This window comes from Neopelma chrysocephalum, unplaced genomic scaffold (assembly GCF_003984885.1).
Source record: "Neopelma chrysocephalum unplaced genomic scaffold, ASM398488v2 Primary Assembly neopelma1_72, whole genome shotgun sequence".
NCBI lineage: Eukaryota > Metazoa > Chordata > Aves > Passeriformes > Pipridae > Neopelma > Neopelma chrysocephalum.
The window spans coordinates 149,582-172,926 of NW_020897732.1; the positions used below are offsets into that span (position 1 = coordinate 149,582).

Genomic DNA, 23,345 nt, shown 5'->3' on the forward strand with positions numbered 1-23,345 from the left:
TCTGAGATACCATAACTAAGACATTTGGCTGGTACCTCACATTGGAAAGAAAGTTTTTACATTTAGAAATGTAAAACATTGTAACATTTAAGGAATTTTGGCTACAGCCCACTAGCCAGCCTTCCCCCAGCTTCAGCTAAGGGATTATTTTGAATGTTGCTTTGCTTTTCATGCATCTGTTGCCTAAATCAATGTGGAGGCATGAGGGAGGGACTGAAAATTGGCCCTAGAAATACGGTATATTTTAGTGTCATAATTGAGAGTCTTGGCAATCCCTTTTAATTTGAAATGTCAGTGCCATACCAAACGATCTGGTCATCATAACCTCAACTTCTGGCCATCAGTGAAAGAACAGAGATAGAGTCTCCAACATCAGGTTTCAAGGCCATTGTGAAAAATTAAGGAAAACACATTTCATGGCCCATTGGAATTTTGCTTTACCTATTTTTGTGTGTTTCTTTTCAGCTGTTCCAGCTTCAGCTGTGTATCTGATCTCTTTCTGTTTGAATTGTTTTTACTTTTTCCAGATTTTCTACAATGCAGTTTACCTCTCCAACTTACTTTCCTGCTTTAAACTCCTGATTTTTTTTTTTTTTTAGCTCACATAAAACTCACTTATACAAGCCTTTTGCATGCCTTGACTGTTAGGACATATTTCTCCTTTAACAGATCTAAAGTAGTGATCTGATGCCAATTTATTGCCATAAAGCATAAAAGACCTCAACAGGTCTTTAGCAATCACTGGTAATTTCCACATCTGGCTCTTTATCTCATACCCAAATTTTTAAGTTTGTAGTGAAGTGGATTAAATAAAGCTGAATAGAAATCTGCTTTTCTGGATAATTAGAAATTGAACTTTACAGATGACCATGAGGGAAGGTTTTTCAGACCAGTTGTTTTTATGAGCACTCCCCTTCCTCATCAAGATGGCAAAAACCTTATACACATACAATAACCTACAGGTTCCTGACATTTTCCAAATAGTGGGTATAAAGTCATTCACAGCCCCACATTAATCCATGCAGAGATCCCTTCAGTCCATTTCTCAAATTGTGTCAAAACCCTCCCAAAAGCTCCTCTGTGAATACACACAGAAGATCAGAAGTCTGGTCTCACCAAACTGCTTTCATCATTATGTTTCTGGTATGCACATTATGGACAAATGACCTAAAAAATTTCAGTTAAACACATAAAGGAGTGTTTTTAAATTACAGAATTACTTTCAAAAACCACAAACCTGGAAAGGGAAATAGGATTTGCTGGATCAGATAAGATTACTAAGTCTATCTGGTTGGGCACATTCAATGTGTAGCTTTTCAGAAAAGAAAATTAAAATGGGAGGAAGCAATAGTGAATAAAACTAATTTTGCAGTTCAATACTGTACAAGTTTTGACAGTATTTTAAGAAAAATCCAGTCAAAAATCTTACTCTAAAGAAAATAATCTGGTCTTCTTATTTCCCTAATTGTTTCTATTACGATCAATAGATAAATTCAACCACTTGCACCAGCATGAATACAATTTCTTAGCCTACTTGAGAGTCATCAGACACTGCTTTGATGCAAGACCCTGAAGAGTTTCAAGTGTTTGCCTCTCATATCAAAATATTGCCATGGTAAGGAAAATGCATGTGCTTGCGCAAACATAGAAAGACCCAAAACATTTTCTTTATTTATCACTGAATACAAACAGCAAGCTGCTTTTCAATATTCTCACCACAGGCATAAAATATTTCAAACTCCAGGACTACTGAGAAGCTCACAGTTTTATTCACCAGTCATCATGCTCCAAATTTACAAGCCTAACTCAGATGGTTATTACTGGGATGTACCTGCTTAAATCCCTTCCACAGATGGGAGAAGGAACACTGTTCGTGCCAAGTTTCAGTCTGGATTGAATTTTTACAGCTGGGTCATAAATTTGCAGATTAAAAGGGTTCTAATGGAAACACAGGTACAGCCTTAACTACAGCAACATGAACAGCAGCAATGTAACACTGCATGAGGGACAGTCTCAGCTACAAGCAGAACCCACCAGGAGTTACCCAAAGTTGCATTATTTCTCTCCAGCAGCGGAAGGAGGCTGGGACATGCAGGAACCCCATGCCAGGTATGAAGTTTCAATTCAGATGTTTTTCCAGAAAGAAGTGAAACTTTTATGGGCCTGCCATTCCTTTAAGTTTACTACCCCACAATATGAAAAGTCCATCCGTTGTTCCCCTCTGGCTACTACCCCATCCCCTCCTGGTCACACTTTCTTGCACTGCACACAGATTAGTGTGTTAGTAAGAATGACCGAAGACAGTGGTTACTAGTGACGAAGATGATAGATTTTTGTATGTAAAAATAATTAACTGGGCAAAAAGAAAGAGGTTTGTCCCTGTAATTTCTCTTTCTTCATGCAGGTGCCACGGGCAGATGTCTCAGTGCAGGAGCAGAATCAGCTGGAGTGCCCCGAGAAGCAGAACATGCACATTTCAGTGTTGGAGCCTTGCTTGCAAGTCCCTGATCTGCCTCCAGCGATGGCTTTGTGTGCTCAAACACAACTTCTCCATCAATGACATGTAAAGTTAAATGTGTGACTTCAAAGCCACTTCTGAGGGGGTGACAGGACACATCTCTGTGTTTCTGTCTTTGCAAATCATCCTGTGTTTTGTTGCTCTTTTTCACTTTTCCATATATAAAATAGTGCCATATTTTTCAAGTTCATTGGCCTACATCCCTTCTTTAGCACAAACAGCTGATAGTCACATTTTGCTGCTGGGTTTCCAGGGCAGAGGACAGAGCAGATACACCCTCCTTTGTGCCCTCAGAAGCATATTGGGGTACAGGTGCAGTGGCAGGGCCACTCTGCATGCACATCAAGGCAGCACGGGGCATCACAAGGCAACCAGGCTATGGGGACAACCCATGGGATGCAAACCATTTCTTCTGCCTGGTGCTGCCCCGCTCCATCCCTGGCTGTTGCACCAGGGCTGCTGCACCAGTGTCCAGGGCTTTCTGCTGCTTGCTCGAGCTGGTGTATTGCTTGGATACCTCATCTCATTATCTCCCCCGAGCCCCCCTCTGCCCTGCTCGTTTGAACAGTGTTTCCTTGTGCAACACATGCAGCCATTCACAGAGGCAGTGGTGGCAGCTGGTCGGTGTTTGCAGGGCTGAGGAACCTCTGAATCAGTGCAGAAGCCACGGCAAGGCAGCATGGGAGCCTGGCATTTCTGCTGTTTCTGATCGGCACACAAATTTGGCTACTGGGGAAAATCCTGCTCAGGCACTAGAAGGGGAGACAGAATCAAATCCATTTCACTAAATGAGTTTTCCCAAGCTGTAGTTTCACACACTCTTTAAATACTCCTCAAATTAACTGCTAATTTTCTAACTAATTTCCCTATTATATTCATTACTAACCATGCAGTCTACAGTTAAAACTGGAAAACAGTCTGATTTATGATCATGTGCTTTTCCATGCACATAATTTCCTGAAACATTCACATTTGGGCTGGCCCCAGGTTTTAAGACCAAGCATAATTCTGAAGACGTTTAGAACAATGGGAAAATGGGGATAAATATTTTTTTCCCTTTGAAAACACCTTCACTAAACGAATGAGGCTTGAGGTTGGCCAGGGAACAGCCTTTGCTGAGGCCTGGAGCATTGACTAACTCCAAAGAGGACTATAAAAATATGTAGTTTTTTAGCAATTGGTGACAGCACCACACATTTTTCCTGCTGTGTCTGAGAGAGGTCTTGGGCAAGCACAGGGGTCTGCTGCTTTTTTGGCCACTGATGTGAACATTTGCATTGGGAAAATTTTAATGGTCTTGGAGAAAAAAAGGCGGGCTTGCTGCACCAGCACGGGCAGCGACAACCTGTGGCCATGGAAACATGGCTGATGCCCTGATTTTTCTGGTGTTTCTGATTTTTCGGTCAGATGTTGTAATCTTTTCCATTTCAAATCATTCATGCAAGAACATCTAATTCTCTGCGATGATAAAGCTGTCAGGAGTCCTGAGACGTGCTGCTCTGAATCAAGCTGATTTCATGAAAATCCTCTCCAGCCAAACAACTGTCTCCAGACAGTTTTTACTGAAGTATGCAGAAAATTTGCCATGACATCAACAGAAGCAAAGCCAGAAGAGGTGCCCACAGCCCCCCTCTGCTCTGTGGGGTCTCCACAGCAATTATACCTGAATTATAGAATAGCCACAAACATGCTGTTACTTGAAGCACATCTGGCCTGCACAGAGCCCAGTCTCTGGAATCTTTAACATTTTGGGTTTAAAGGAAAAAAAAATAAAATCCCTGAACATTCATAGTCATTTGCATCTGAAAATAAACAGGCAAAACAAGGATGCACAGTTTTTGCACCCAGCACCTGTGAGAAAACAAATACTCTTTTTTTCCACAAAATGAACCACTAAAAGCAGGAAGTGGAGAGAAATGACACAGAAAATTGACAGTGCCGGGAGCGCCACTTCCCCTCCCAGCACGGCTGGCTCCAGGCAATGCTCTTCCTTGATTGCTGGCAGTCCCTGGGTGCCCAGGCTTTTGGGAGGGTGCTCTGCCCCCAGCCGTTGTTGTTCCCAGCCTGCTCAATGCTCTCTTCCTTTGTTGCCCCACCTCAGAGGTCGGAACCGCTACCTCCCCACAAAAAAGATTCAGTTTTGATGAAGAACTGTTTTTCAGGGTCCTGTGGAAATAATCCTGACCCATTCCCTTTGTAGCTCAAATACTGAGAAACTAAAGAGAATTAAAACCTATTTTGCTGTTCAAACTGAAAGAAATGCAAAACATGAACAAAACTTAACGAGCAGGGAGCAGGTAGGATCCTTAAATTCTCCAAGTTTGGGCTATCGCATCTGGTATATTAAACCTGACACTTCCCGTGTAGTAAAGCCACTTCCTTTTAATCTTTCTTCAGAAAAAACAACAGAACAGTAAATTAAACACAATCTTCTCCTCAATTCTCAATTCCATGCTATTTTAGTGTTGACGAACCAGGTCACGTAATAATAAAATTCCTGCAGAAATATGATCCTAACTCTGTAACCTTCAAATTGCAGTTATGCTGCTGTGTGCATTTAATGCTGTACTTGACATTCACCTTTTCCATTTCACTTCTGGATGACATTAGGATCTGCAACAAGGACCTCCTTCAGCTCTCCCAGGTTACCATTTATTTCAAAGTATCCCCAAGGCCTCCAGCACCGTTTAGATCAAACTTGCAAAAGTCACTGGTATGAGCAGTTTTTGCAGGTCCCTTGAGTTGTTTCTGAAAACAGGTTCCATTGTGTTCATATTATGCTTTCAAACTTTATAGCTCATTTTTAAATTACATGTTAATTTCTAAAAATGTTAAATTGCAAGGAAAAGTTGGCAAGGACCACACAAAATCATAGCACTGTTCTGCAGCTTGTATGTGTCTCACTATAGTACTTATGTGCATGGCTACACCCTTACATTTAAGTGCTCTGAGGGAATGTGGGCCTGATCCTACAGTGAGGGTCTCATCAGAGGTGCTCAGCGTGCTGTCGTAAACGACCTAGCATCATGGTTTATAAATCACCAGCTTTGCAGGATTCAAATGGAAGAAAGAAAGGAAGGCAAGAGGAAAGGAAAAGGCAGTAGTAATGAAAACATCAGAAACAGAGCACACTCCTGAGTATAAACATCTAAAAATAGAGATCAAACACCTTCAAAAATCAGCCAGTCATTCAAGAGTTTGTTTAAAAGCCATCCTCCTTTCCAGGCCTGCAAGTCTTTACTTTCCTCACCATTTTTATTTGTTCTGGCTTTTCTACTGTGCTAAGTAACATAAAGTGAAATCAATGAAAAATCTGCCTACAGAAAAAGGACTCCCTGTCCTGCCATTTTGTCCCTTTTTCTCGTTTTAATTTTTGCTTTCTTCACTAGACAGCGATATCCCAGAAAGTTGGGAATTTTTCATTTCCTTGTGCTATAATGATGCAGAACATTTTGTTCCTGCAGGTGACTGGCGTTAGGGTACTCAGGGAGCACTGCAGCGTGATTACAGAAAAGTCAGCATTTTAGTGATCCGTAAACCAAAGACTGACGCTGCTGCTTTAGATTCGTGTTCAGCCTCACTACAAACATTACTAGATCTTTTCCTGGTAGATTTCTGGAGTGCTTGTTGCAGTCAGACTGTTGTTTCTGTGAGTATTTGTACAACAAATACAGATAGGCAAGTCTGGTTTCAGTTATTCCTGTCACACAGAGAACCTGCTGTGAGTGACAGCATGCCAAGGAGTTAATGAAAACTGGTTCTCCAACATGGATTTTTAACTAAACAAAAACACTGAAACAAGCCTTTCAGTGGTCAGTTTAAGACACGTATTTGACCAATTATATATATTTATATATTATACCTGCACTAGGATTAATCTGAACTGTAATTTTCTGCCTTAAGTGAACACATTTGTGTATGCTATAAGCGTATCAACTTACGACAGAAACACTCACACGTGTGACATATCCGAGCACGCCTTGACTCTTTCCCGGCTGCTCTGTTCTCCCTGCTCCGTCCACCTGCGCCACCTCCCGCTCCCCAGGCCAGAGGCTGGGAGAGATGGCAGCGTGGGCACTGCACCTGCAAGGGCTCCAGCTCAGGGTTTGCTGCTCCTGCCCCAGCACTGAAGCCACTTCCCACGACCTCACAATAATTGTGTGGAGGTATAAAATGAGGCCGCTCTGCTGACAGTCAGTTATACAGCTCGTCCTTGATCTTTATGTGGGATTTCCCAGTTGCATGAAGCTGGAGTAGCATATGGTCCCGTGTTTATAAGCATGTTAATGACTGAAATGGGAAACTCTACATCCCGTTTTCCTTATAAACTTTAAACTGCAATTTCTTGTTTTTGTTATTGGACACTGCACTTGCACCCTGTTAATTTGGCGCAGGCTATTGAGACACACGTGGCCACGCTGACCCTGGGCACTGGGAGAGTGAAGTAGCTCCAGACACACTGATGTACCTGGGCCCATAACCAGAACCAGACACAGCTTTCTACTCATGATCTGCTATGAAAAGTTACTTTTCCAGGGAACCACAATAAAGAATTTGCTTCAACTCTGATGACTGCCGGTCCTTAGGAACACAACAGCCTTGCCAAACATTTCTCAAAAATAAAACATCAATCAGTTTTCACTCTGTACTTTTTGAAATACTGCTTAAAATGTCTTCATAAACTAAAACATCTAGTAGGGATTTCACCATCCTGCATCAGCTCCTTTGTGTTAAAAATTAGCTGTTTCATTCAACAAAAAATTGTCATGGGGAGCTCCTTGCAAGTGGTGATATCCCACTCAAAAATACACTTGCCACTTTCAGGAAGTTAAGAGTGGTACAGTCAGACTCTGTTAATTTGCTTAACCAAAATGGATTACAGTTATTTTTGAGAACACACATAAAGGTCTGCTACACGACTGCACTGAGAACTCCTATCCCAGGTATTCAAATTACAGAGAAAAAACATTAAAAAAAAAAATCATCCTTATTAATCACTCCTTACCTAACAATCGTGGATAATTTAATCCGTTTGAAAGTAGGTTTCATAAATGGATGATAACTTGAAAATATATGCTTTGTTCATGAAGGGCTTAATTCCTGCATGTTACAATATCATTAATGGGACTGTAATCTTGTAGCTGAAAAAAGCCCATTTGTACCTATTATTTCCTGAATGTACACAGATGCATAGGAAGGATATAGCAAATAATATTGTGCATACACATGATCTTTTTCTTTCTATATGCAGATTACTGCTTGTCTGCTTTTGAAGTGCAAAAACAATAAAACTATATCCTGAGAGCTGCTGGTGTGTTTTCATTAAAGGCAATAGCGCTTCCAAACTTTAAGGAAGCTATTTAGGAACTGACTTAAATACGATCTCAAGAGCAGTTCCAGGAATGTCACTTATGAACTTAAGGACAATTATACTAGTTTTTAGTCATTACAGCACAGCTTGTGAACTTACACAGTTACAGAGTGCCTGTTTCAGCCTTCACATTAATGACCATATTTTTCAGTGCAGTTTGAACCTTGTCAAGAACAACTTAATACAGTGGCAAATTTATTACAAATTTTAAAAAGTCATTGTGTCCATTGTGTCCATTTTTAGGTTACAGTATAAAGTACAGAAAAACATAAGTTTACATATCTGAGCTGCTGCATCTGTTCTTGAGTAACTTTTCACTTAAAAATAAAACTTGGCAGACAAGACGCCTGTAATGCAGACCAAATGTATTTGGTATGTTGAGAAAAAAAAAGTTAAATGAACAGAGAGTGTTAATTTTGAAACTTACTAATTGTGCATGCACTATTCTTGCTCCCCATGAGATCCCATATCTTTATGGGACCCCCACTCGCTCCTTGGTCATCCCTGACAACCTACACGCACAAATGTCCTCCTACCCCCATCATGAAACTCAGCCTCCTGAAATCCTTGTGGCCCCTCAACATGGACAAAAGAAAAAATGACAGGAAACGTGCCAGAAAAAAGAGAGCAAAGGCTGCAAACTTGAGAAGTTGCAAAGGCACCTGAACCTGCCTGCCAGGGAAGCCAAGGGGAACCAAGTACAAAATCTAAATCTGTATTAACTTCAGTGCAAAGTCCTCCAGTACTTTTCATCAATATCCATCCCACCCTGCTCACAGGGTGGCCCCTGGCAGAATAACGTGCCAAGAAAGCCCCCAGGACAACACGTAGGGCTACTGCAATGAGTTGAAATCTCGAGACGCTCATGGAGACCCTTGGAGACTGGGATGCAAAACTTCATTTTTTTTCAAAATTAAAATTTTATTTTGCCTTACGTCCCAAAGAAACACAAAAGAAGCTTCACAAGAGGAGCTTTCCAGCACTCTCTGTCCCACATGGACCTGAGCAAATCCTGATTTAGAGCAATTTACTGGCATGAACCAGGCACCCCACGTGCCTTCCTCTGAGTGGTAACATAGCAGATGATATTAAATCACACTTTTAAGTTTTTATTGATAAGATTAAAATAATAAAGTATGTGTGACCCTTCAAAAAAACATCAAGGCAAGGTATTTAATGGCCAAGTCTGTGGCCTTAGCTCAGCGCACTGGGTCTGCAGAGTAATGCCGAAATTAGTCTAATCCATGTATTCAAGAGATGCGTGAGCAGCAAGGGGCCACACACCAGACAAACACTCTGAGGACAGAACAGATGCTGTACAACAGGGAGAGGTGTTTCCCTGCACTCCATCGAGGGACATATGACTCATGTAAGTGTCACAAACAGCCACCTTGAAATTTCAAAGCCCTTCTCTTCCTCCCAGCTGGGGCCATGGAGTGCTTCAGTCCTCCCCTAGTCCTCCCTTATTGTAATAGAATGCTCAAGAGTTTTCTCCTTCTTTAGGATTGTCTTAGTGCTGACAAAAATGGTCTGTGTCATTTCTAAAATCATACCCATTGCTCCACTCAAAAAGCAAACCAGCTTCACTAATGGTCAATAGCAGAACTTAACTGTAATCTGCAGGCAGAACTTCTCCAGAGAATGACAGGGTGGACAGGATTTATCCACCCTGATACCAGAGGACAGACAGGAGTGACCTACTCTCATGCAAGAGGATAGGCGGGAATTATCCACCGCCATATGAGAGGATGGACAGAAGCCTCATAAAAGGCACAATCATGTGACACTCATTCCAGGTAACACCATCTACTAAAGCTGGCTGTATCAGAAATGAGGTAGAAAAAAATCCCTTACCTGTCCGATAGACAAAATTGCCTTCTGTCTCTGATGATGACGGAGACACCAGTTCTTCCTCAAATTCATTGGAACTAAATGAGCCGGAGTGATTCCTTTGCCTTGTTTTTTCCATCATAGCTGCATTAGTAGCCATGACATGTCTCAGTGAGTCATTTAGGTAACGATTCAATAAGCTGCTTTTGTATTTGGGGGGTGACACGTAATCCTCATTGGCACTTGTTTCTGGTCTCACTCCTGTTTTTATTACTGAACTTTCAGTTTTAATCACAGCGTGATGAACTGGTTTATTATATCCCCCTTCATTCATATGGTTTCTTGGAGGATTTTCTCCATCTGAAACAAAAGAATAAAGATACAGTAATACACTAAATACCTAATATTTAACACAAGGCCTTCTCTACCTGTTTTGAATTGTGATAAATATAACTAGAATGAGAAAACAACTTCAGCATTGGACACTGATTTTCATTTTCTTCTTTTCATACTTTGCTCGTAGTAGTTCCCATGGTTCTCAGATGCTCCAGCTATTCTAAATTAATTAGCTGTACAAAACAGTCTTTGAGTCTAATTTGTTCATGAGTAACACAAGGCAAGTAGAAAAAAAATGAAAAGTGCCCTAAACAATGACAAGCGTTTAAAAATATGTGTAAATAAAATGAATTCTTACTATCATTACTTGAAATTTGGTTCTCCTGAATACCATATCATATTTAGGTGCATTTGCCTAAACTGTACTCTTTTAATTGTCCTGCAACCAATCTTTTCACGGGAAGTGCATACAAAAGAAATGTGAGTACAGACTGAAATTGGAACAAACATATTTGCAACTGAGTGCAAATTGATATGTATTCTTCTAAAAATTCACATACAGATTTCTGACAATGTTCTGTAGCATTTGTTCCTGTCCTTGTATCTCCGTGTCACAACTGCCTGATAAAAGTATCTACACACCTAATTAATACAAATGTTCTATAAAAAATATAGAGCATTTTAAAAAAGTAAATCTTGCATTTGCTAATTTGAATAAGAAAGAATTTCAGTGCATCTTTTATGGAAAACATTTGCTGGCAAAATACATAAAATAAATAACAGTAATATTCAGTCTACCATCTAATAAGCTCCATCAAAGTTAATCAGATTCTCTTGTTAATCAGATTCTCCTTTTAATGACATGATATTGCTATAGCCCTCCCATCAAGGACAGTAACAGTCAAGTGATTTCTCATTTCTTTATACCAACAAATGTAATTAATTTTTTCCTTCAATGCAGATTAAAGGAATAGACTTGTAGAATCTAATGAACTAACAATTATCTGTCTAGTAACGATGAAATATAATAACATGCAGCCAGATTGCCACCTTGAATAACTTACACAATCCCGCTTTGCAAGGCTGCATAGTTGGCGGGATCCAAAAAAGGCACCTAATTCTCAAAAAAAGTAAAGGTGGATCCACTAAGGGTGTTTTGTGATTAAAAATTAGAGCTAACTTAGGGTATCTGATACTTTCTAAATATATTTTAGTCCATTTAAAATTGATAAAAAGAGCATCAACAAACCTTCAGAGCATGAGTCATCGCTGCTCACGCTGAGTCGTTCAGCATTTCCTTGAACATATTTGTTGTACAGTTTTATTCGTAAAGCCCAGCTAAGGTCTGGTTGCCTGACAGTGTTCTTCAGGCGACGTCTTGCATTGGCAAACCAGTTTGATACCTGCATACAAATGAGTGTATTAGTTTCCTTTGAAAATTACACAAATAAACAAATCCAACCCTTAGAATTTTCATGAGTTCTATGTATGCTTCAAGGAAATGGCAAACAAGAGAAATAAGAAAAAAAGCCCATGAAATGATCACTGAGCAGAGCAGGAACCTCAAACAAGAAGGCAGGTTCAGGCTTCTCACCCTTCACAAGTGTTAGCAAAACCACATTATTGCAAGGTTTCAATTAAGGAGTCATAAATACTAAGTTTATATTTAATTTTAATTTTTTTTTTATTTTAAAGATAATGCCTTGAACTTTCAATATGAACCTTCAACATACTACTAACATCCTAAATTAAAAATAATATCTAATATTCAGTAATTTCCTTTGACATTTATACAGGCTACAATAAGGCTGTTGAACAGAAAAACTCATTCTGATTCTGTATATATAAAAGCCCAAATTCTCTCTTGTACTGTATGTCTGACAAACAGGGGGTATCAGGAAAGTCTTACACAGAGTACAACGTACTTAGAGTCACTGCAGAAATCAACCATGTGCTCTTCAGAGCAGCAGGTTTTATTAACTCTTTTTGTTGTGTACACCCTAAAAACCAGTGAAGATGCAGATTCCTCAGAAGGTGACTACTAAACAATAGTCTGGTTTGTCTTCCTTCCCAGCTGCAGAGAGTTTTCTGGAGTTTGACAGAGCAAAATGGATATATGTTAGTATCCTTTTAGCATACAGGGTCACCACAAAGTCAGGCTCAAACACAAGGATTTCACAGTGTTTTAGGCACTGAACAAGTGAAAAGGCACAGTCTACTCTTCTGTGCCAGCAATACTAATCAAACCACCAAAGAGGATGCATGTACTCGCAGTGACTTTGCACGAAAGCACACCTAAGAAAATGCTGGCCTTGATTCTACTGTAACTTAAAATTATATAAAACAGAAAATACTGACAGAGTGACATTACCATAATTTTACTACCAGCAAGAGCAGAGGCAAGCTACTTACACTCTAACAATATTTTTTAATGATAAGTCTTAAAAGTGCTATCTACTCCTTGAAGTAATAAGTGTATTTTGACATGACCTCTGCAAGAAGGAGGCAGAGTAGCATTACTTGCAATGGAGAACGTAAAGAATGTTGGGAGCCTATAGCCCCACTCACATCTTTGTGTTGTGAACACACACACAGAGAAATCAAGACCACTACCTGGGAATGATCATATCATTTAATTTGCGATAACCTGCAAAGCAAGTTAACACATGTTTTATTAATACATGCTACCCCACTGAACAGACAGCCAAATGGTAGATCTCACTGTTGGATTTTGGCCATAGTATTGTCATCTGTCTATTGTAGCTTAGATTGTATAAATCACACAGAAGTATCTCTCTAATGATTCTGGATCGATCAATAATCCCTTCTAGGGCGATTAGAAGAAAAATAAGCACTATCTGCTTGAAGGAAAAACAAGGTTTCAGCTCAGAGTCACACCCAGAACTCAGCAGTGGTGCCCTAAGCCTGTCACTTGGATTTTACTTTAAATCACATTTACATGAAAGAGGGTTCCACTGAAAATACAGTGAGTCCTGGATCAGCGCTCAAATGCCAAACACATAACTTTACAAGCCATGTAGTTTACTATGACAGGTTAGAAGACCAAAACTGTAGCTGGCAGAGTAAGCAATTTTCATTCTCTTCCAAGGCTACTTGCTTGTATTCATCATATTGACACAGTAATTTTTATAGTAAATGAGAAAGGGTGAGCTGGAATCCATGCACTTTCTGGTGCTGTTAACAAACTCACTCCAGACTTCTTAGCTGAAGCAGCAGTCACCTGGCTACCATATGACCTAGTGTTAACTCTGAAATCAAGTACTAACAATAGAGATGGATCAATCCAGGGTCTCACTGAACACGATAGCAGTTACTGCAGCATTTTACAAAACTGACAGCTTTCCAACCTCTCACAAGAAAGATTTCATTATGCTGCATTTCATTACAGATGGAAATATTTCATCAGTGAAGTGCCATGTACAAAGAAGAAAGATAGGGTAGTATTAGCGTGACTCATACAGAAAAGCAATTAAATTTAGCAGAGTGATTTCTGCATGGTACTCTTGGTTTATTTAGCGCTCATTCTTCCCATGCCAATGCTTTGCTTTCTGCATATCAGTATGAAAAGATGAGTCATATTTTAAGTCTTCTGCCATGAGAGAAGGAAATAGTAGTATTTGATCATTATCTCATAATGAGATAAATATACTGCACCTTGTCCTCCTGCTCTTTATGAAGCAGATCATCTTAAGTGCCATCACACAGCATGTACAGGACAATCATGGGATCAGGCCCAGCCAGCATGGATTTGTGAAAGGAAGGTCCTCCTTCACCAACCTGATCTTCTATGACAAGGGGACCCACTTAGTGGATGAGGGAAAGGCTGTGGATGTGTCTGCCTGGACCTTAGTAAAGCCTTTGACACAGTTTCCCACAGTGTTCTCCTGGAGAAACTGGCTGCACATGGCTTGGCCAAGGGTGCTCTTTGCTGGGTAGAAAACTGTCTGGATGGGTGGGCCCAGAGAGTGTTGGTGAATGGAGTTACATCCAGCTGGCAGCTGGTCACCAGTGGTGCTCCCTGGGGCTCAGTTGGGGCCAGTTCTGTATCTTTATTAATGATATGGACAAGGGGATCAAGGGCACCCTCAGTCATTTTGCAGACACACCAAGTTGGGTGGGAAGGTTGATGTTCTGGAGGGCAGGAGGGCTCTGCAGTGGGATATGAAAAGGTTGGATGAATGGGCCAAGGCCAATGGTAGGAGGTTCAAAAAGATGAAGTTCCCTTCAGTCACAACAACCCTAGGCAGCACTACAGGCTGGGGGAAGAGTGGTTGGAAAAGGATCTCAGGGTGCTGGTTGACAGCAGCCAAACATGAGTTGGCAGTGCCCAGGGGGCCAAGATGGTCAGCGATTGTTCCCTTGTACTCAGCACTGATGAGGCCGCACCTCAAACCCTGTGTTCAGTTCTGGGCCCCTCACTTCAAGAAAGACATTGAGGTGCTGGAGCACCTCCAGAGAAGAGCAATAGAGCTGGTGAAGGGTCTGGAGCACAAGTCTGATGAGGAGCAGCTGAGAGAGCTGGGAGTGTTTAGTCTGGAGAAAAGTAGGCTCAGGGGAGACCTTATTGCTCTTTACAACTACTTGAAAGGAGACTGTAGCAACGTGGGGGTTGGTCTCTTCTCCCAAGTGACAAGTCATAGGACAAGAGAAAATGGCCTCAGGTTGAATCATGGAAGGTTTAGATTGGATGTTAGGAAAAATTTCTTTACAGAAAGAGTTCTCAGACACTGGAGTAGGCTGCCTAGGGAAGTTACCATGGTTGAGTCACCATCCCTGGAGATATTTAACAGAAGTACAGACATGGTGCTTAAGGACATGGTTTAGCAGTGGACTTGGCAGTGCTGGGTTAACAGCTGGGCTTGATGATCTTAAAGGTCTTTTCCAACCTAAATGATCCTATAATTCTGAAAGAACCCCAAGTCAGTTTTTAGAAGAGAAGCCTTCTTCTAAAGCACAAAGCAGCAAATTCATTCCAGATACTCTTATCCCAAATGCAATTACAACAAGGCTCAATAAAGCTGGGGGACCCCTGGTGGCCTAGTGGTTAGCATGCGGGACTCTCACCGCTGCGACCCAGGTTCGAATCCCAGTCCCCCCGGGCAGATGGAGCCCGTTAGCCCTGTGAGGCCATCCATCTATGAGAAGGTCACTCTAAACAAACCTACGTCCTGAGGACCTCACTGCCATTGTCCAAGCTTGCTTGGCCCCGGCAGATGAACCTTAGGATTAAAGGGTGGGCTCAGTTCAGCGCAGGCTCTGTCTCACCTAAAAAATCCATTGCGCAGGCTGGAAAGGTAAAAGACCTTTCCCCAAATCTTCGTTCGCGAAGACTGGCCATTACAATAAAGCTGGAGGAAAGTTAGGCAAATCCATTTAAGAGATTTTTTGGCTAAATCTATGATGTGGTATCTCTAGGTGCTTTCCAGCCTTGTTGCTGGAAGATCTTGGTTTTTAAGACATCACAAGATTCGACACCTCTCACACTCTTCAGTAGGGGAATACCTCCAGGCGTGCAAACTGGAAGAGGTTGTACCAGACAGCACCTTCATTCTGACCCCCAGCCATCACCTGTGTTATTATAGGCTGTTCCTGGCTCCTTTAAAGCCAAGAACAGTTTTGTCACTAATTTCAAAATGTTACATTATCTATCCATGTAGTCTTTTAAAAGCTGCATGCCTACAGCTGTAGTTCCCACTCACAACAAATGCCTGTTTGCACCACATTTACCTAAACTATTGCAAAAAGAAACAACCAAACTGCCAAAAATGTCCATCCTTTACCATAGTCCCAAGTTACATTACTGTGACCTCCAAAAATAATAAAACCCCCAAAACAATGATTTACATACAAGCCAGTGAGAAAATCTTTGTCATAGAAACCTCCCAAGAATCAAGTATCTTGAAAAACATACATGATGAAATTCACTATTCTGGTAAAGTAAGGATCATGTAGTTCTTCAAGAAGTAAAAAGACAAAAGCCAAGAGGAATGACAATAGATGTTCTTTCCAGCATTCATTTTTTTACAGCAACTCAGTTGTTCCCAAAGAGCATCAGGTACTTACATCGGCATCGTGAAATATTGACCCTTTGGCTATACTTCAGAAGAGACTTCTTAATTTTTATTGTAATTTGTTCTGCTTCACTGCTTAAGAGTAGCCAAAGTTTCAGTAAAGGAACAGACATCAAGCGATTCTCCTCCTACAGTAATCCAGATATGCTTTTATAAATCTGAATACTATTAAATCCATAGCAGCACATGACCAATAGATTAATCCTCATATTGAAAAACCTTCTCTTCAACAATACACCCATTCATATTTCTTTCTGGAAGGAATATACAGCCATTTTTCTTTTTTATTTCACAAGAATATCTAAACCAAAATTTAAAATGAAATAAATCAAACAGTGTGGTAATAATACAAATGAAAATGTAGCATATTAATAGGACAAATTATTGGATTCTGAATTGGAATCTAATTGGAGTAAAACATAAAATGCTTTTTCAAACTATATTGCTTTTTTGGTTTCCTGCTTTGGCAGTTATGGAAGTAGAAAACTTTGGACTGTTGGACTGAAATCTGCAATAACATTGGCCTTGAGGACTCCCAAAGACCTTGTTGGCCTGTGCAGGAGTAAGTCGGCCCAGAATTTGCCCCAGGTTTTGCTACTACAACTTAAGAAACAAGATGATTTATGATTCCTGCAAAATCCTACCTCCTTGAAAGACTCTGACTTTTCTTCAGCAGTGCAGTTGGACATGCAGCTGGAATAGTCCACTTGCTGTCCCACCGCACCCAGGAACAGAAGGGTAAGCCAAAGTATTATAGAGGTAGAATAAATTATTTTAAAATCAGCCCACTGAGTGATAGCAAAACTGATGAAAATAAAGTTGTGGAAGATTTGACATGCAAATACTGTCCTAATAACAAAAGTAAAAAACAGGGCTGGATGTTCACTTCTTCATCTCACAGAAGAATTGGTTTTATCTTTGCAATGGTCCTGCAAAAGCTCCTTTGCACCGATGGTACATAATGGAATAAGGTTCATTAGATGAAAGAAAAGCATAGGGAGAAGAGTTATGGCTATATTATCAAAATCACTATGATCAACCTCATCTTCCGGGCAGCTGCTGAAGATCTTTTCCAAGGTCATCAGTCCGGAGAAAAACAAAATAACCCAACCATACATTCTCTAAACAGCATTGTGGCAGAAACTTAAAGTGATTTTCAACAGTATCTTTTGCCTCCCCTAGGGCTTGCAACGGCAATCAGCACACGAGGGATGCTGAAAAGAGGAAGGAGCTGTCAGCAGACAACTGCCTCCACAGGAGTAGAAAGCTGTGGGAAAAAACACCACAGGACAGCATCGAGAAATGGAAAAAGAGTAGGAAATATGGGACATGAAGTCAAATAACCCAGACAAAGCATCATACACTGAGTTCTGGTTCTTCAACAGTGTCCAACGACGTTACTTGATTAGAAAAGCAATTTGCAGGCAACCCTGGTTGATGCTTTTGCAAACTGCCCCTCCTGGGACAGAAACAAAACTTTCCAAGAGACACTGAAGCCCAATCCCAGCCTGCTCTTGGTTATACTACTCATCCGAAAGAGCACAGCCTCCAGGGAAGCTGTTTCAGATGTACCCTATGTGACTGAGATCACAGCCAGCCATGCTCTTTCTCATTCTCTGAGAAGAAAAATTTTGATCCGGATTACAGTCTTGTTCTTTCTGGGCATCCAAAAAGTAGGTGTGGAGCGTGTGTTGTTTTGTCCTTCCAGGCTCTGGAATTACTGCTGGTGCCAGACATATGTATTTACATCTTATATAGATGCGATAGTATTCCTGGGTTAAAAGAGCACTGTACCCAAATGATGGCAGAAACACCTGGGGTTTCTTTTTGATGGTGTGCTTCTTTAAATGAAGATATACGTGCCTGTTTGCACAGCTCTTTCAAATATTACAGTACAGAGAAACGAGGCTGGTCAAATTCAGCTCGAGCGTAAATTCACTAGAGTGTTTGGGGGTGTCTCAGAGAGCTAAATGTAACCCTCCTTGAGTCCTTTCAATTTTAGTCTACACCTTATGTAGATCATAAAACTCTGTTGAGTAGTGGCCATGGCATACTTTATGCTTTTATAGAGGCTAATACAGCTTATCCCCATCAGGATTTATCAAAGCTGCCATGAGAGAAATGCTGCAAAAAACCATCAGTTTTTTTCCCGTTGTCTCTTCGTTCCAAGGCATTTATATAAGAGCAGCAGAACTCCTCAAGATGATATTATTGTCTCCCAACATGGATGTATGTTTTAAATCCCATGCAAAAATAAAGGAATATTCAAAAAGCCCTGGTCCAATAAAGTACTCCTATTGAATTGTGCCATTGAAAGTATAGTGTTTATGCAATCATATTTTTAAAAGTCTGAACAAACCTTTCATGTAAATTTTTTAAAAGCAAGAGAAGTTGTTTTAATTACATCTTCTGAGACATTAATATTATTTTTGTCAAAGCTATAGTGTTTTTTCTAGTGTAGCAGTTTTATCGTGAGATACTAAAGTGTAAAAGTTTTTCATTTTTCCATTGCTAGAACTGAAGTTCATAGTATAGGTTTTTTTGAAGGAGCACTCAAAAAAGCAGTCCACTTTTTCTAATACTTTGTGCTATTTTGATCTCTTTGTGTCCTTTGCAAAGTGACACATAGTGTGTTAGGCAGAGTGCCAAGGACCCAATCCTGCAAACACATGGGTTTTATTTTATGCACCTAGCAGTAACTTGCAGTAAGGAAATCTGATTATTCACGATGCATAAATCTTTTCAGCATCCAGACCTGAGATAGCATCACTCGGCAACTGATAGCATTTAACCACATATTTCAATAGAGTGCCAGATGGCAAAGAGAAAAAAGAACTAAGATTTATGAACATTTGCAGCAAACTTTATGCCTCTTACGGCAAGACAACTGTCAGTCATTTCAAGGGAGTATTACCTGAGAGCAAAACAATTACTCTCCATATCTAATTACACTGCAATGATAATTCCTGCAAGACTGTGAAGCGCAGTCACTGTGTGCTGAGCCGCTGAACACAGCATGTATGGTAACGCTAATGTCTGTGCAACAGGTGATGACAATTATTATCAGAACAATAGAACAGTTTTCATCCTAGCCCATTTTTGAAAGGGAAAAGAGTAGTTTCCTACAATTTCTTCAGCAATTCCTATTCTGTGCTGAAATCTCCCATCACTGATTTTTTTTTTTTAACTGAAGATTTTTAAAGACTAAGCAAAAGTATTTTCATTGCACTTATGAATGAGATGAAAGGATGAGAGTATCTATTCCTAGGAGGGCGAGCACACACCTTTTGCTGATTGTCTTTAGCACTTCCCCAGCCAGGATAGCTCAGATGTGGTAATTCTTACTTGGGAGAGACATTCCTCCTGGGCCAGGGGAGCCCTGAGCAGGGTGGAGGAAGGATGCACACAGGACCCTTGGTCTTGCTGGCTGCACCAATGCTCCCCGACACCCAGCGCTGCCCCTTGCTCAGCTCACAGAGGAGCTTTGGCTGACGCTGTCCCAGTCTCTCCCGTCCATGAAACGCCCCAGAGTAGCCTCCAGAGATGGTGGTAGAGGTTTCCTTACCTGCACCAGGGTCATCTGGGAGCCGAGGGCCAGCAGAATCTTCTCGGTCTTGGTGGGATATGGGTTGTCGCGGTGCTTGTAGAGCCACTGCTTGAGTGGCCGCGCCATGTCCTGCAGCGCCTGCCGCTTGTGCCGCACCTTCCCGCCGCTCTGCCGCGCCCTGCCGCGGAGAAGGGGCGCTGAGGGCGGGGGCTAAGGGGCACCTGCCCGCTCCCCCCGTCTGGACCCGGGCTCCTCTGCGCGGCCGCTCCGGCGAGGGCGGTAGGGGCGCCCTGTCCGCGGGGTGCCCCCGCCTCGGGGTGCGTCCTACCCGGGGGATCCGAGCCCCGTCCTCACGAGGTGCTCGGGGACTTTCACGGCCGCACCTCTCAGCCCGGCCGGCTGCTAGGAGAAGGCGATGCCCACAGCTCCCCAAACTCCCCGTGGAGAGTCTGGGAGAGCAGACCCAAAGCGGGTGAATGGCCGCGACAATGCCGCGGGCCCGGGCGCCTGCCCTGCGGGGATTTCGGCGGGGCCAGAGCTCCGCCAGTGCAAAGTGGTGCCCGGCACCTGCCAGGCGTGTGGACATTCTGGTTACAGAGGGGCTTTGCTCGCACAGCCCGGCCGCGCACTCCACGGCTGCGGCGCGCGCTGCCCCGGGGTCAGCCGAGCCTGACCACCCGCCCGGATTTATTTGCTGGTGATATTCAGAGATACCCGCGGCACCGAGCAGCTCCCGGGTCATTTCTCTCCTCGGTGTTCCTGGGGGAACCGGCGTGCCGCTGCCAACGCCGCCGGCAGCGACGCGAGGCAGCCCGCTGAACCCCGCGCCTGCCGAGGGAAACGGCGTATATCGGGGATAACGAAACACAGGATCCGTTAAAAAGAAAAAAAAAATTAAAAATAGGCAAAGGTCCCTCTGTAAAAAACAGCCTAAAATAAAAAGTGAGCGAACAAAACTGGGGGAATCCGAAGGGAAAGCCAAAGGCGGGCTGGGGCCGGCGGCAGCGCCGCGCGGGACGGAGGGGGCTCCGTGCGGCGGCGACAGGGGGCGCCCCGGGGCTGTGCGGGGCCGCTGTGCGGTGCGGGGCTGGGCCGTGCGGGGCCGGGCCGTGCGGGGTCGGGCCGAGCGGCCGCAGGCGCTGCCTCGCCCGGGGCTCCCTCGGCAGCCTCGCTCCGCCGCGATCGGCTGCAATGACATTGCGGTGAAACACAACCCGCGTCCTCCCGGCCAGCACCGCCGGTAAAACGTGGTGGGCCAGCTGATGCAATCGCTAAGGTGGAAATTCGGCAGTAAAAGCAGCTCCCCGGGGCTCCTCGCTTTCTAAGCCGCCTGACTGCGCTCCTCGGTCTTTACTTTGTGACACTGACCCTAAATGTCTGGTCAGCACTCGCCAATTCAACCCTCCGAGCTACGGCTGAAAACGCGCCGGAGCTTGCATGTCCTCTGATCACCGTCTATTTCACCTGCTCCAGCACCAAAAAAAAAAAAGGGAAGAAAAAAAAGAAAAAAAAAGAAAAAAAAAAGCGAGCAGCCGCAGGCAGCTCAGCCACAGCTGCCGTTTTAGCAAAACCGATCCTAACATCACCTAACCCAGCTCCTGACTGGCATCGCGCTAGTCTGTTCTAAATCCCATCCCTGGGAACGAACCGACAACGCGGCTCCTTCCTGCCCGTTCGCTCGGCGCGCTGCGAACCCGCGGGGACGGCGGAACAAGTGCCGGGGCCGCACAGCGCCCGCCCGCCCCAGCCCCGAACGCGAACCGCGGCCACGGCACCGCCGCCGCCTCGTCCCCCAAGTCCCACACGTCCCGCCTGGCGCCTCTGTTTGGGGGACTTCAATTGCCTGAAGCGTCCGAAAAAGCCGGTGGAGCCCCGCTGTCCCCGGTTTGTTTTTGTTGGGAGGCAGAGGGGGAGGTCAAGCGCTGCAGGACAGGAGAGCTCTGTCTGGCACATTCCAGCCCGATCGGACGCCCCTGCATCACCTATTACCGGAATTTCCCACCATAGCTGCGGAATGAGAGTCCCAGAGAGTACGGATCGGGGAACGCGGGGGAGGACCCAGCCAGAAACCCATCTCGCAACCCCACATCGGCGGCGCGGCGGCCGGGAGCGCCGGCAGGCAGGGCCACCCCCGAAGCCGGTGCGCGGCGCGAAGACGAGCGGTCGGCATACCCTGTCCGCCGGTTGCGCAGGCTGAGGCTCTCCTTGATGGACGGGCTGTCGGGGAGCAGCACCTCGGCGTGGTGTGGGCCCTCCACCACCCCCACGTAGGGCCGGCCGCTCCGCTCCCGCTCCTTGGCGTCCTCCTCGAAAAGCACCTGGCCGCTGAGCTTGCTGAAGACGATGGTGTTCATGGTGGGGGGCTGGGGGCCGCCGTCGTGCTGGCCGCCGTCTCCGAGGTGCGGGGACTCGCTGTGCGCTGCGGGGAGGCGGCAGCGGTGACCGGGCAGCCGCGCCGAACCGCCGAGACCCGCCCGGCGCGGCCGGCGGGGGGGGCAGCGCGGAGGCACCGGGCGCCGCCTGTCCACCCACGGGGGGGAGGCGGCCCGCCCCTCCCACGGCCCGGCCCGCTCCCACGGCCCCCCACCCAACCCCGACCCGCTCCCTCGACCCGGCCCGCTCCCACTCGCACCTCGCCGCCGGCCTCCGTCGCGCTCCTCGCTCCGTGTCGCAATAGTTCGGAGCGCGGGTTTTCTGTGGGTTTGGTGTTTCTCTCTCGCTTGCTCTCTCTCTCACTCCTTTTTTCCCCCCTTCCCCTCCCCTCCCCCGGAATGATTTTCCCCTTCCCCCTCCCCAAGCGGGGAGGGAAACAAATTGTTTTTAACGACCACCAAATGCGCAGAGCCGGCGCCCGGAGGCACAGCCGCCGCGCAGCCACTCACACTGTCGGGACTGCCGCTCCCCATCCCCGGGGGGAGTCACCGCCGGCAAGGGGACCCCAGCAGCCCCAGCAAGGGCACGGGGCCCGCCCGGGCAGCGCGGCGTCGAGGGGCGGTGCGTCGAGGGGCGGTAGGAGTCCGGCCAGGGGCATCCGAGGGGACGGCAGTGCACGGCTGGGCAGTCCACCGTCTGTATGGGGGCGTCTCCCGGGGAAGGCGGCTGAGGACACCGGTTAGTGTCACGCTGGTCGCGGGAGAGACTCTCGTTGGGGACGCGGGGAGCAGCCGCAGCCCTGTGCCACTCATTAATACCGGCGTTTAATGATGCCATACCAGGAAACATCTCCCCCCACGCTTCTCCGTCTTCTCTTGTGTGTCGTCTCTCCCCCCTTCTCCCCGCCCAAGGATTATAAATTAGCCCACAGCCCAAGCGGGGAGACAGCCCGCTGCCTTTAGCATCCTCGGCGCGGCCAGCGCGCTCTCGCACGGATGCGATGCTCGGTAGCCGGAGATGCCTGCGGGGGCCTCGTCCCGCTCCCACGGATGTGCCCCGGCTCCCCCGGCCCCGCTGCTCCACACCCCGCACCCTGCGCCGCCCTCCGGCGCAGCAGCCCGGCCCCGGCGGGCTTAACATTTCGGTTTTCTGTGCGCAGAAACGAAGAAGATGGCCACAGTCAATATTTACAAGGATGTAATTCAGACGTTATTTGACCGCCGCGAGTGAAGGGGGAGCAGCCGTCTGCGCCCGCGGGCCCGGCGGGATGTGCGCGGC

At 44.9% G+C, this 23,345-nt stretch overlaps 1 protein-coding gene across 2 annotated transcripts in view; it reads right to left on the reverse strand.

The window, feature by feature from the left end:
- MKX (mohawk homeobox) overlaps positions 1–22,829 on the reverse strand; it is a 49,630-nt gene extending 26,801 nt beyond the window's left edge. Inside the window, exons 1-5 of one of the 2 annotated variants that reach the window (XM_027686984.1) lie at positions 22,577–22,829; positions 21,867–22,113; positions 19,713–19,872; positions 11,305–11,458; positions 9,744–10,079 (exon numbers count right to left, since the gene is read on the reverse strand). In XM_027686984.1, the coding sequence (XP_027542785.1) occupies positions 9,744–10,079; positions 11,305–11,458; positions 19,713–19,872; positions 21,867–22,048 (832 nt within the window). In that variant the 5' untranslated portion in view covers positions 22,049–22,113; positions 22,577–22,829. Of the gene's footprint in view, positions 1–9,743; positions 10,080–11,304; positions 11,459–19,712; positions 19,873–21,866; positions 22,114–22,326; positions 22,456–22,576 lie in introns of those variants that run through there. The other variant, XM_027686983.1, reaches the window with a different exon arrangement.
- Between the last annotated feature and the right edge of the window lie 516 nt (positions 22,830–23,345).